The following is a 12758-nucleotide window of genomic DNA, read 5'->3' as shown; positions in this document are numbered from 1 at the left end:
TACTACACTATCAAAGAAGTTGGAAGTGGAGCTGTGGCTCCAGTGGTAGCGAGCTAGTCTTGAGCAAAAACGTTCAGGGACAGTGACCAGGCCCCAAGTTCAAACCACAGGAGAGGTGTGTGCAGGTGTGCGCACATGCATGCACGTACACACACACACACACACACACACACACACACACACACACACACACACACACGAACATACACACACAGAGGAAACAATACGAGAGAGAGAAGCAGCAGCTCCAGATCTCAGCCGTATACATACAACTCCTGCCCTACTCAGGACCTCAGCACCCCCTACCCCGCTGTGGAGGACATAAAGAACAGAGCCTCCTAGGAGGACTGCACTGTAAGACTGGGAGCCTGAGGGAGGATGGGGTGAGCTGCTGAGACAGTGAGAGGTGTCGATGGGACCCCACATTTCAAGACTTCTGAGATACATCTAGTTTGGAAGATCTTTTTCCCTTTCAAAACAAAACGATTTGGAGGGACCAAGGGTGAACAAAAGCAGCAGCGGTACTCACTGAACACTGAAAACACTACATTTGAAAGTGAATTCTCGGGCTGGGAAGGTGGCTCAGTGGTAGAGTGCTTGCCTAGCATGCATGAAGCCCTGGGTTCCGTTCCTTAATACCAGATAAATAGTTAAAGCCAGAAGTGATGTTGTGACTCAAGTGGTAGAGCAATAATAGCCTTAAGCAAAAGAAGCTCAGGGATGGTGCCCAGGCCCCTGAGTTCGAGCCCCAGGACTGACAACTTGTGAGTGGGTGATGGGAGGGGAAAACTGGGAGAGAGTGAGAGAGGGGTGACATTGTCCAGAAAGAAGTGTACTCTTCACCTGACTTACATAATCGTAACCCCTCTGTTTATCACCTTTATAGTAACAATTAAAAAAATAAAAGCCAGGCGCCGGTGGCTCCTGCCTATAACCCTAGTTACTCAGGAGGCTGAGATCTGAGGATTGTGGTTCAAAGCCAGCCCGGGCAGGAAAGTCCATGAGACTCTTATCTCCAAATAAAACCAGCAGAAAACCAGAAGTGGTGTTGTGGCTCAAGTGGTAGAGTGTGTGCTTTGAGCTGAAGAGCTGAAGGACAGCGCCTAGGCTCAGAGATCAAGCCCCATAACCGCCCCCGCCCCCCACTCCCCTGCCCAAAAAAATTACTATCTGGGTTCATGAGGCCCTGGGGCCTCAGTTTCCTGCCTTGAAAAGTAGGGTGGCAACTGCCATGCCCCCTCCCCTGCCAATAGTCTAGGGGTTTAGGTGTAAGTCTCACCCTATGGTGGGTATTTCTGGGACCACCTCCCAGCTCAACCAAGTGAAATAAAAAGGACATGTAGGAAAGAGAATAAGGGTGGGGAGCTGGACAAATTCTCAGCCCCAAAGAACACCTAAGGGGGAAAGAGTCTAGAAAGATAGCAGAGATTTTGAGGTGGGGTTCTGAGGGAAGCATAGGAGTTTGTTAGTAGTGATGGACACAGATCCTCGTGACTCTGTGTGAACAGGGGTTCAACTGAAGCATCTGGCTCCCTGGCCTTGCTGACCACATGCACAGGAAACTCATTTTTGGAACACCAGACTGGGCCACTGAGAGCAGAGCAATGTGGTCCCCTCTAAGCCTGGGAACTGGAGGCCCCAGCTGAGGGGTCAGAGGGGCTCACGTGCAGGTGTGGACCGATGATAAAAGAGACCAGGGTGATCTCTCTGGCCACACAAGAGGCAGCAGGCCTGGTCTGAGTTGGGGCCTGAGGATAAGATAGAGGAGCCTCCACCCAGTGACTGGACCTAGATGCCCCACCCCGGCACAGGAGGGGTTAACTAAGAGGCCACTGAGCTGGGCAGGGGGGTCTGGAGGCCACAGCCCCCCCTTTCTCCTTTCCCTTCCGGCCTGGCCTGGCGGCTGTGTTTACACAAGGCCAGTACAAGCCCAGGGAGAGGCAGGGGCGGGCACACAGCGGGCTGGGGCAGCCCCTGCGAGGGCCCCCAGCTACAAGCTGCTGGACCACAGGCTCCCCTGGGACTGGACTCTGTCCCCTCCACCCCTTCCTGCTCCAGGGGCCCCCAGGCCACAGCCCCGCCTTGGGCCTCAGTTTCCTGCCCTAAAAAGCAGACTGGTAACTACCCCAGTCCAGGGGTTACCCTAAGCAGGGGAGAGAGGGCACCCTGGGATCCTCACACAATGGGCCAGGACCTGGAAGCAAATGTTGGGAACATTGCTTATGGCCCTTCACACACACACACACACGCACGCACACACACACACACACACACGCACACACGCACGCACATATGCACGCACGCATATGTCCTAGGCCTCAATTTCTCCACCACGACACACCTGTCTAGACTTGTCCTTGGCGGGTGTGCGCTGGAGGGGTCACCCCATGGTTTCTCGCCTCTCGGGTGGCTGTGCCACCCCTGCAGGGACAAAGTGGGTCGAGAGGCAAGGTGGCTCAGCCGGTACGGTATGCTCAGTCAATGTGCAACACACCAGCAGCCTTGCACTAGTGCGTGTCTGGGATCTCACTGGACCTTGAATTTGGGGGCACTAGAACACAGCAGGAACGAGCTGTAGCATCTGTGCTGCCGAGGGAGAAACTGAGGCTCATTAGAGGGAGTGGGGGCTAGGCCGGGCCTGGAATCTCAAACTGAATTAGCACCTGCAGGACCAACAAGCACAGGGCCTTGTAAGGTCCACCAGGTATCGGAACCCACTCCCCAAAAAAGGCTGGCCCTGTCCCTCACCTGTAGGCCACAGCTTTGGGGGGGCAGTACTGGAAGCAGGGACCCCCCCTTCTTACCCTGTAGGTATCTCAAAGTAGAGAGCCTAAGCTGGGTGCTGGTGGCTCACGCCTGTCATCCTAGCTACTCAGAAGGCTGTGGTCTGAGGATCATGGTTTAAAGCCAGCCTGGGCAGGAAAGTTTGTAAGACTCTTATCTCCAAAGAACCACCAGAAAGCTGGGACTGGAATTGTGGCTCAACAGCACCCAGACCCTCTGTTCAAACCCAGGACTGGCAAAAAGAAAAAAGAAAAAGAAAGGGAGCCTTGAATTCTGGGATGGCTCTCCCTATCAGACTCCACATTAGGACCCTGCCTCCTCCATCAGACTCTGTCAGCAGTATCTCACCTCCTCCATTAGACCCTATGGCAGGACCTCACCCTGCCTCCACGATTAGACCTCATGGCAAGACCTTTGCTTCCCCCATCTGACTCCACATCCAGACCCTACTGCGGGCACACTTGGCAGACAGTAGACTCACCTCGCTTCTGCATGAAGCTGAACAAATCATCCAGAAACTCCTTCCTCTTGGGGTCCCCATCAAGTTCATAGAGCTGTGGAGAGAGGGGAAGGGGTCAGCGGAGGACAGGAGCCATGTCCCCACGACATGGGGTGACCAAGGGACTCCCTGATTTTCCCTGAGCTGTCGCAAAGCAGCCCAGGAGGCTGATGCCACAATCAAGGGGTGTAAGTGGGAGCATCTGGGGCTGGGGAAGGACAGACAAAGCCCACAAATTCAAAGGGGAGGCGATGCAAATAACAGGAATCGATCCCCGCCTGGAGGCTGAAACTCAGTTCTGCAGCGGGGAGAGGGAGCAGACCACAGCAGCCCCCACCACAAGCTAACAGAGGTCCTTTCTGACTCTGCCAGAGCTTGGGGTCCCAGAGCCTCTGGGGGGCTTGCGGCTGTCACCCCAATCTGTATGCTGACACGTTCCCATCTCCATCACTACTAATTCTATCTGAAAGATCCTAATTCCAACCAGTTCCTTGGGCTTCCATCCTGTTCCTTTTTTTTTTTTTTTTTTTTTTTGGTGCTGATCCTGGGGCTTGAACTCAGGGCCTGGGCGCTGTCCCTGAGCTTTTTTGCTTAAGGTTGGCACACTACAGCACTGTGAGCCTCAGTTCCACTTCTTTGTTTTTGCTGGTTCATTGGAGATGAATCTCATGGACTTCTCTGCCCTGGCTGGCTTTGAACCATGACCCACAGATCTCAGCCTCCTTAGTAGCCAGGATTACAGGCAGGAGCCACCGACTAGCACCTGGCTCCATACAATCCTTAATGGGTGTGTGACACAATTCAGCCCACCCTGACAGCAACCACCACCAGGCTCACATAGAGACAGATGCAGACCAGGGAGGAGAAACACACAGCACTTTTGCTCCTAAGAGACAGATGAGGAAACTGAGGCATGGCAAGTATGAAGCCAGAGCTGGGAATGTGGTGAACCTTTGTCCCTGAGCTCCAACTGGTTCTGGTCCTAGCAGCTGAGTCCCTGGGGTCTCATCACTGCCTAGAAAGTGAGCCTTCAAAGCTGGGCACCAGAGGCTCACCCCTGTCATCCTAGCTATTCAGGAGGCTGAGCTCTGAGGATCATAGTTCAAAGCCGGCCTGGGTAGGAAAGTCCTTGAGACTCTTTATCTCCAATAAACTACCAGAAAATGGGAAGTGGCACTGTGGCTCAAAGTTGTAGAGCCCCAAGTTCAAGCCCTATGACTGACAAAAAAAAGAAAGCGAGCCTTCAGTATGGCAAGGCTGTGGCCAGGGGGTGGCGTGGGAAGGGGCTGGGGGCCGGGCTTTTGGGATCAGCAGCACACACAAAGAGGTTCTGGAAGATGGGCAGGGGTTGGTGAGCTCAAGGGGAAGCGGGCAGAGGTAATTAGAAAGTGAAGATCAGGGAGGGGGCCAATTTACTGAGGAAGGGCAGAGCCAAAATACCAGGTTTCAAATTAAGCTCTTAGGAAAGCAGGCCTGCCCACTGTGGGGGGTCTTGAAACCACCAATTAGGGTCTCAGCTAGGATAATCAGTCATTAGTCCTGTCCCAAGTGCAGGGGCCCCAGGGCCTGAGCTCAGTACTGACTACTGGGACATTTCCTTGCCACCCTTTTGCTAATCTGCCCCTTGTCGGGCCTCAGTTTCCCCATCTGTGTAATGGAGACAAAAAGAGGAATGGGGTGGGGTGGAGGGGGGAGAGTGGACTTTCCAGAAAGAGAGGGCAAGAGGAGTCCAGGCCTTCTATCCTGGGTGGTGGAGTCTGTGCAGAGGCCAGCTGCTCGGGCCTTTGTCTGTTCCCCACCCCCGGCCAGCACCAGACTGGCCTGCCCGCATTCCTGTGCTGATTTATGGTGGCCTGGGAGGCCCATTCCCCTTGAGCTGCCTGAGGGGTGGGGCCTGCAGGTAGACCCAGCTGGCCATGCAGGACCTGCCTCTGGGCGTGCACACACTGTACACATGCATGCGCGTGCGTGCGCGCGCGCGCACACACACACACACACACACACACACACACACACACACACACACACACACACACACACACACACACACACACACACACACGGTGGCCTGATGTGTCCACCCCAGCCGGCTCCCTCCACTGCACTAGCCCGGGGCTTTCCTCCACTTTTCATCCTCAGAGCCTGTGGCTTCATGCTGGTGTCTGTGATTGTTTTACACTGGGCCCGGCATACAGCAGTCACTTAATAAATGTTCCTCAAACCGACCCGCAGGAAGGGCAGAGAGGGAAGTAACATTAGATAGAACTGTGAGGGACAGGCCCAAAGCCACCGCTGCCTGGGCCAATCAAGGTCCCATCATGGAGCCGGATGCTGGTGGCTCACTCCTATAACCCTAGCTACTCAGGAGGCTGAGATCTGAAGATCATGGTTCAAAGCCAGCCCGGGCAGGAAAGTCCAGGAGACTCTTATCTCCAATTAATCACAGAAAAAGCCGGAAGTGGAGCTGTGGCTCAAGTAGTAAGAGTGCTAGCCTTGAGCAAAAAAGCCAAGCGATTGAGCGTGACGCTCTGAGTCCTAGTCTCTGTGTGGGTGCGGTGCGCGTGCACACACACAATCTTGTCAGGCAGAAGCTCAGGACAGGACTGTTTTGGGGAGAAGGGTCTTTTGGGGATGTCTTCAGGTAAAATGGAGTGGGGTGGAATTGCATCGGCAAGCTCGGGAGGATGCAGAGACAAATGTAAATGTGGTTATAGAGGGAGGAACTGGGGTGGTGGCCCCAAGCCCAGGAACCAAGCCCCAGGTGCTAACGGAGGCAGGACAGGCCCTTCCCAGCCCAGATGGACATCCTCCTCCAGGCCCAAGGCCTGGACGCCCCAGGCCGTTCCCAGGCCCATAGCCCACTGAGATCTCCTGGGTGGGTCCCTTCTTGCTCAGTTTCCCCACCTCTCCCCCAGAACGTAAAGGATAGAGATACAACAGCTTTACTCTGAACACCTAGAACCATAAGGCCTCCAGTCCCAGCAGGGAAACTGAGGCTGGGGCAGAAATAGCTGGATCAATTTAGTTGCCCAGGAAAGATGAACGGAGCCATTAAACCCCAAGCCAAATGGTGGATGAGGGGCCAGTGGCAGGGCACCGATGGACCCCTGTGGATCTGGGCCATTGACTTCAGGCCATAAAGAAGGGGAGACTCGTGGGGGGCCCCCAGCTGCTGGTGGAAGAGGCAGCTTTAATGTAGAAAGCTGACAACAAAGCTGGGTAGTAAAGGCTGCCCAGCTTTATGGGGCTCTGGGCCCCAGATCCGCTCCCCTGCAGGGTGTATCCCGCCCTGGACAGCTGGCCAGGGCCTCATATGACAGTGTCCAGGCCGCCCTAATCTTGTGGGGGGAAAGCAAAGGTGATATTTGTGGCCCCAAAATGTCCTAAGTCAAGCCCAGGCCTGGTACTGCCTTGGTTCTCAGACCAAAGGGGAACCCAAGTCTTTCAAAACATGGGTAATTGGTGGCTCATCTGCCCTAGAGTCTCAAACCCTGCCAGGCACTGGTGGCTCACGCCTGCAATCCTAGCTTCTCAGGAGGCTGAGATCTGAGGCTCACGGTTTAAAGCCAGCCCAGGCAGAAAAATCTGAGGGACTCTGATGCCCAACTAGCCAGCAAAGGAGTTACAAGTGGAGGTACGGCTCAAGTGGTAGAGCATCAATCAAGCAAAAGAAAAAATGCCAAGTATGAGAGAGAGCTCAAGCCCCAGTACTGGTGCACGTGCACACATATGCACTTGTGTGCACGCACACACACGTATACACACACACACTCCCTGTCAGGGGACTAGGCAGAGGGCAGGACACACTTCCCAGGATAGAGCTTGTCAGTCTGTGGACATCAAAATTGAGCCGCCTTTTATAGATGGGGAAACTGAGGCACAGATAGGGTGAGGCCAAGTGGACCCTCCCTCTCCTTTTGCTGAACCACAGGGACCTGGGAGCAAAGGGGCTATTCCAGTTGGCTGAGAATGACCCAACCCCCCCCCACACAGCCTTCCCTGGCTCCCACCAGTCCACCCCCTCCCATCTGCTCTAACCTAGTGGAGCTGCTTTTTGAGCAAAACACACACCCCAGGGCCTTTACACTGGCTGTAGCCTCTGCCCTAAATGCAATTCTGATTCTCTGCAGGGCTTGCTCGTCCCCCCCTCAACCCTCCATGCTTTTTTCCCCCTTTCCTGCCTAGCATTCTGCACCAATGAGAGTCACCTGGTCCCCGGCCTCTCCCCTCCCCGCTTTGCTCAGGCCACTCCTGGGGGTGAGGGTGTGGGGAGACAATAGGGGGACAGAGAACAGTGCCAGCCCATTACATAAAGCAGAACCCAGAGCTCAGGTGTGGCCAGGGCTAGGTGTGGCCTTGGGTAGAGAAGGAAAAAATGAGGACCACTCCCCCCACACACACCCCAGCCCTGAAGGACAAACAGTTCCTGGGTTGGGGTTTTATTTGGGGGGGGGGCAGTTATGTGGTTGATCTGGCTGATCAATGTCCCCAGGGCCATTTGGGAGTGGGCAGGGCATCATCAGCTGGGTCTGGGGGGTGGGGGGAAGTCTTGGGAACTGGGTACTCAATCATGGCTTAGAAAATGCTTTAGAGCTTTCAAGAAAATCCACAAAACCAACTAGGACCAGGGTAGGGACTGAAGAGAGAAGGAGGGGAGAGGAGGGGAAGGGAAAGGAGAGAGGACGGGAAAGAAAGGCAGGGGAGGGGAGAAGGCAGCTCTTCCCTAGGCCAGGCTGGACCCCAGACCAGCTGCCCAGGGTCACATGACTGCTGTGTTTGGCCCCAGCTGGGCCCCACCTGGGCAGCAGCCCCAGTGGTGTCTGTAGATTAGGGGCCCAGGCTATAAAGAAACGGCCTTCCGCCCACAGGGCCCCCCTGGCAGGACCTTTGCTCCCCCAGGGAGGGTCTGTCCTGGCCCCCTGCAGTCTCCCCACGACTCCAAAGTCCACAGGGCCCCACCTGGAGAGGAGGTACCCAGTCGTTGGGGAGGGTGGACCCCAAGAATGAGGACCTTCCAGTTGGGCATGGCCCTAACAGTCTGCAAGAGATCAGGAAGACAAGGAAAAAAAAAATCAGGACAGGTTTAGAGGTAACCCCTAAGAATGAGGGCCCGGCCCAAGACTCACTCCTATAATCCTAGCTACTCAGGAGACCAAGATCTGAGGTTCATGTTCGAAGCCAGCCAGCCAGGCAGGAAAGTCTATGAGACTCTTATCTCTAATTAAGCACCGAAAAGCTGGAAGTGAACAGCAGCCTTAAACAAAAAAATTAAGGGACAGGCCAACCACTGTAATCACCCCTATAATCCTAGCTTTTCAGGAGGTTGAGATCTGAGGATCACAATTTGAAGCCATCCTGGGCAGAAAAGTCTCCATGAGACTCTTATCTCCAATTAACCACTCAAAAACCAGAAGCGGTGCTGTGGCTCAAGTGGTAGAGTGCTAGCCGTGAGCAAAAAGAAGCTCAGGAGCAGGGCACTGGTGGCTCACGCCTGTAATCCGAGCTACTCAGGAGGCTGAGATCTGAGGATCCCAGTTCAAAGCCAGCCTGAGCAGGAAAGTCTATGAGGGTCTGATCTCCAATTAAACCACTAGAAAACTGGAAGTGGCTGTGGCTCAAGTAGTAGAGTCCTTGCCTTGAGCTGAAGAGCTCAGGGACAGCGCTCAGGTCCTGAGTTCAAACCCCATGACTTGCACACACATAGAAAGTATTGACCTAAAACTCAGATCATATGGTATCACCTAATGCAAAGTGAGCAGTTTAACTCTGACTGTGGTATGACCTCTCGGCCACCTGTCCCTTCCCCAGTCCCTGGCTCCACGTCCTGTTCTGGATGTTTCCTATGGATGCAGCTCCATTCCGTGGGCCCTTAGTGTCTGTGTCCTGCTGAGCCCATCTGTGTCCTCAGGGTCCCTCCACTCATCCACCCGAGGACCTCTGGGCGGCGTCTACCTCCAGCTGAAGTGGGATCGTGCATTCTGTCATCTTACCTACTTCTGAGCGCCTGCATTTGGGATCAGACATGACTCACTGCAGCTGCTATAACAAAAAAAACTACAGCGGCTGGCTTTGGCTCCCCACCCCCTCTCCCTTGACCAAATCCCTGGAGCCACCAGAGCGGTAAGTCAGATGACACTTCCTTCTCCCAGCTTCCAGGGGCCAAGCGTCCTCCGGCTTTGAGGCCTAAATGTCAACCTCAGGCCACACATCTCTCCAGCTGCCAGACCCACCAGGAAAGAGCCCCAACTCCTAGCTGGTCTTCCGGCTCCATGGCCCCAGGCTTGCAAAATCTGCTGTCTCCACCTCCTCCCTTTCTCCCTCTCCCTCTCCCTCCCTCCTTTCCTTCTCACTAAATGTGCACTGGCCAAATGGACCTATTTTGTTCTCCACACCAGCCCTGCCCCTGGTGGGCCTTGGCACTGGCTTAGCCTAGAGTTCTTCCCAGCCCTCCCTTCCCCCAGTCTCAGCCTCTCTGATTCCTGTAGTTTGCAGGAAGCCTAGGCAGGCCTCACACCAGCCTCTGTCACAGTCCTGTGATAGCTCATCCCTCCAGGCAGCTCTGGAGTCCCCTCATCTGCTTTACCTTCCACCTATGTGAGCAGGGGTTAGGGGTTATCACTGCATCAGTGAGGCTTCTGCGGGGCCCTGGGGCCTCTGGGATGACTCAGCCCTGTGGCTCCCCAGGCCAGGTGGGCAGGGTCCCAGAGGGGGCCACCAAGCAGCCTGCCCTTCAATGGAAATACCCACACTCCCCAAGAGACCGGAGCGAGTGGGCCAAGCCACCAAGATTGGAACAGCATGAAGGAGATGAAGGGACACTCGGCGGGGCTGTGGGAAGAGGGTCAGGGGGAAGGATGCAGCCTCACAGCCCCTCACTACTGCTGGCCTGTCTCGGCCTCACTTTACCCACCATGGGGCGAAGAGGCAGAATCTGGAGGCAAAGGAGGTGCCCGGCTCTGATGGAGTCGCCTTCAAGATGAAGGCTCACACCTGTCATCCTAGCTACTCAAGAGGCTGAGATCAGAGGATCACAGTTTCAAAGCCAGCCCAAGCAGGAGAGTCCACGAGGCTCTTACCTCTGGTTAGCCACTAAAAAGCCAGGAGTGAGGTATAGTTCAAGTGGCAGGGGGCCAGCTCTTTTGTGGGGAAAGCCAAGCAAGAGCACAAGGCCCTGAGTTCAAGTTTGAGTAGCAGTGTGTGTGTGTGTGTGTGTGTGTGTGTGTGCACGTGCACATGCACACACACACGCACACACACGCACGCGCGCACACACACACACACACACACACACACACACACACACACACACACACACACACGGGGCGCCTGCTGCGACTTCAAGAGCTCTGGGAAATTCAAGTTTGAAAGGTTTTTGATTTTCCCATTCTGAAAATTCCCAGGAGGAGGAAGAAAAGGCCACATGGCTGATGGCTTGTGTCAGCTTCTTGGTATTTGAAAGGACAGTACATTTTGCAACCATTATTGAGCACTTTCTGTATGCAAAGCATGTGCCAGGTGCTGAAGACATCATGTTCAAGAGAGACCAGAAAGCCAGGAGCTGGTGGTTCACGCCTGTATCCTAGCTACTCAGGAGGCTGAGATCTGAGGACCTTGGTTCAAAACCAGTGGGGGCAGGAAAGTCCCTGACTCTTTTTTTTTTTGGTCGGCCATGGGGCTTGAACTCTGGGCCTGGGCGCTGTCCTTCAGCTCTTCAGCTCAAGGCGAGCGTTCTACCACTTGAGCTACAGCGCCACTTCCAGTTTACTGGTGGTTTATTGGGGATAGGAGTCTCACGGTCTCTCCTGCCCGGGCTGGCTTTGAACCGCGATCCTCAGATCTCAGCCTCCTGAGTAGCTAGGATTACAGGCGTGAGCCACCAGCGCCCGGCTAGTCCCTGACTCTTATCTCCAATGAACTACCAGAAAACTGGAAATAGAGCTGTGGCTCAAAGTGGTGGAGCACTAGCCTTGAGCAATGCCCAGGCACGGAGTTCAAGCCCCATGACTGACCAAAAAAAAAAAAAAAATGACAGACTAGACTTCCGGTTCAGGAGGTCGCAGGTCAGCAGCAGAAATGAAATCAAGGTACCGGGAAGGTATGGAAGAGGGGGAAGGGCCTAGTGGTCCTCAAAGAACAGCAGGGGCCCAGAGGTTCTGTATGTGTGTGCTGTGCAACCTCAGGGCCTTTCTAGCCTTCTCTGGGCTCTTGCTTGAATATGTATCAGCCTCCAGTTGCACCTGCCTGGACAGGGGCTTCCCCGAGAGGCTGGGGCCATGCAGCTCTCTCGGCCCTTTCTCGTTTCCCGTCAGCTCTGCAGGCAGTAGGGCCTCCTCGGCTCACAGGAAATTGGGGAAGTGATTCCGGGCAGGGCCAAAACATCTGTCCGCCTGGCCACCCCCCCCCACTCTAAACACACACAGCACCCCACCCACGATAGATATTAATAGAGCTCTTGAAATGACCACACAGAGCGACATGGAGCCAAAGCTTCCAGACGCATTCTTCTGGATTTCCAGATCATGAGTTTTTTGTTTTTTTTTTTTGGTGGGGGGGAGCGTGTAAATTTGCTGACCTCCCTCAAACTCTTTTCTCTCTGTCCGGGTTGGCTTTTATTTATTAATTTATATTGCAATATTTTATTTACTTACTAGGGCACTGTCCCTGAGCTTTTGTGCTCAAGGCTGGCATACTACCAACTTGAGCCATAGCTCCATTTTTGGCTTTTTCTTTAGTTTCTTTAGTTAATTGGAGATAAGAATCTCCTGGACTTTCCTGTGTGGGCTGGATCAAACTTGGATCCTCAGATCTCAGCCTCCTGAGTGGCCAGGATTACAGGCATGAGCCACTGTCTTTTCATTCATTTTGTTTATTTGTTTGTTGATTTCTGTGCCAGTCCTGGGGCTTGAACTCAGAGCCTGCACGCTGTCCCTGGGTTTCTTTTGTTCAAGGCTGGTGCTCTACCATTTTTTTTTTGTTTTGTTTTTTTTGGGGTCCGGTTGTGGGGCCTGAACTCTCGGCCTGGGTGCTGTCCCTCAGCTCTTCAGCTCAAGGCTAGCGCTCTACCACTTGAGCCACAGCGCCACTTCCGGCTTTTTTCTTTTTGCTTATGTGGTGCTGAGGAATTGAACCCAGGGCCTCGGGCATGCAAGGCAAGCGCTCTACCACTGACCCACCTTCCCAGCCCCTGGTGCTCTACCATTTGAGCCACAAAACTACCTTTGGTTTTTTGGTGAGATAAGTGTCTCATAGAGGTTCCTGCCCAGATTGGTTTCAGGCCATGATCCTCAGATCTCAAGCCTCCTGAGTAGCTAGGATTCCAGATGTGAGCCACCAGCTCTGGGCACTGGGCCCTGGGCTCTGGTCAGCTTTTCTGTCTCTAATCTGAGGCTGCCTCAGAACCTTGGTGTCGGGGACTGGGAAGGTGGCTTAGTGGTGGAGTGCTTGTGTCGCATGCATGAAGCCCTGGCTTTGATTC

At 54.3% G+C, this 12758-nt stretch overlaps 1 protein-coding gene across 6 annotated transcripts in view; it reads right to left on the bottom strand.

Moving 5' to 3' along the window:
* Arid3a (AT-rich interaction domain 3A) overlaps window positions 1-12758 on the bottom strand; it is a 40956-nt gene that overhangs the window by 8880 nt on the left and 19318 nt on the right. For all 6 annotated transcript variants that reach the window (XM_070008484.1, XM_070008483.1, XM_070008489.1 and 3 more), the window contains exon 4: window positions 3266-3338. In XM_070008484.1, coding sequence (XP_069864585.1) covers window positions 3266-3338 — 73 coding nt within the window. The remainder of the gene's footprint in view (window positions 1-3265; window positions 3339-12758) is intronic.

Source organism: Dipodomys merriami, unplaced genomic scaffold (genome assembly GCF_024711535.1).
Source record: "Dipodomys merriami isolate MVZ:Mamm:240054 unplaced genomic scaffold, mDipMer1.0.p SCAF_70, whole genome shotgun sequence".
NCBI lineage: Eukaryota > Metazoa > Chordata > Mammalia > Rodentia > Heteromyidae > Dipodomys > Dipodomys merriami.
The sequence above is the reverse complement of the archived record's forward strand: the minus strand, read 5'-3'. Positions and strand labels throughout refer to the sequence as shown.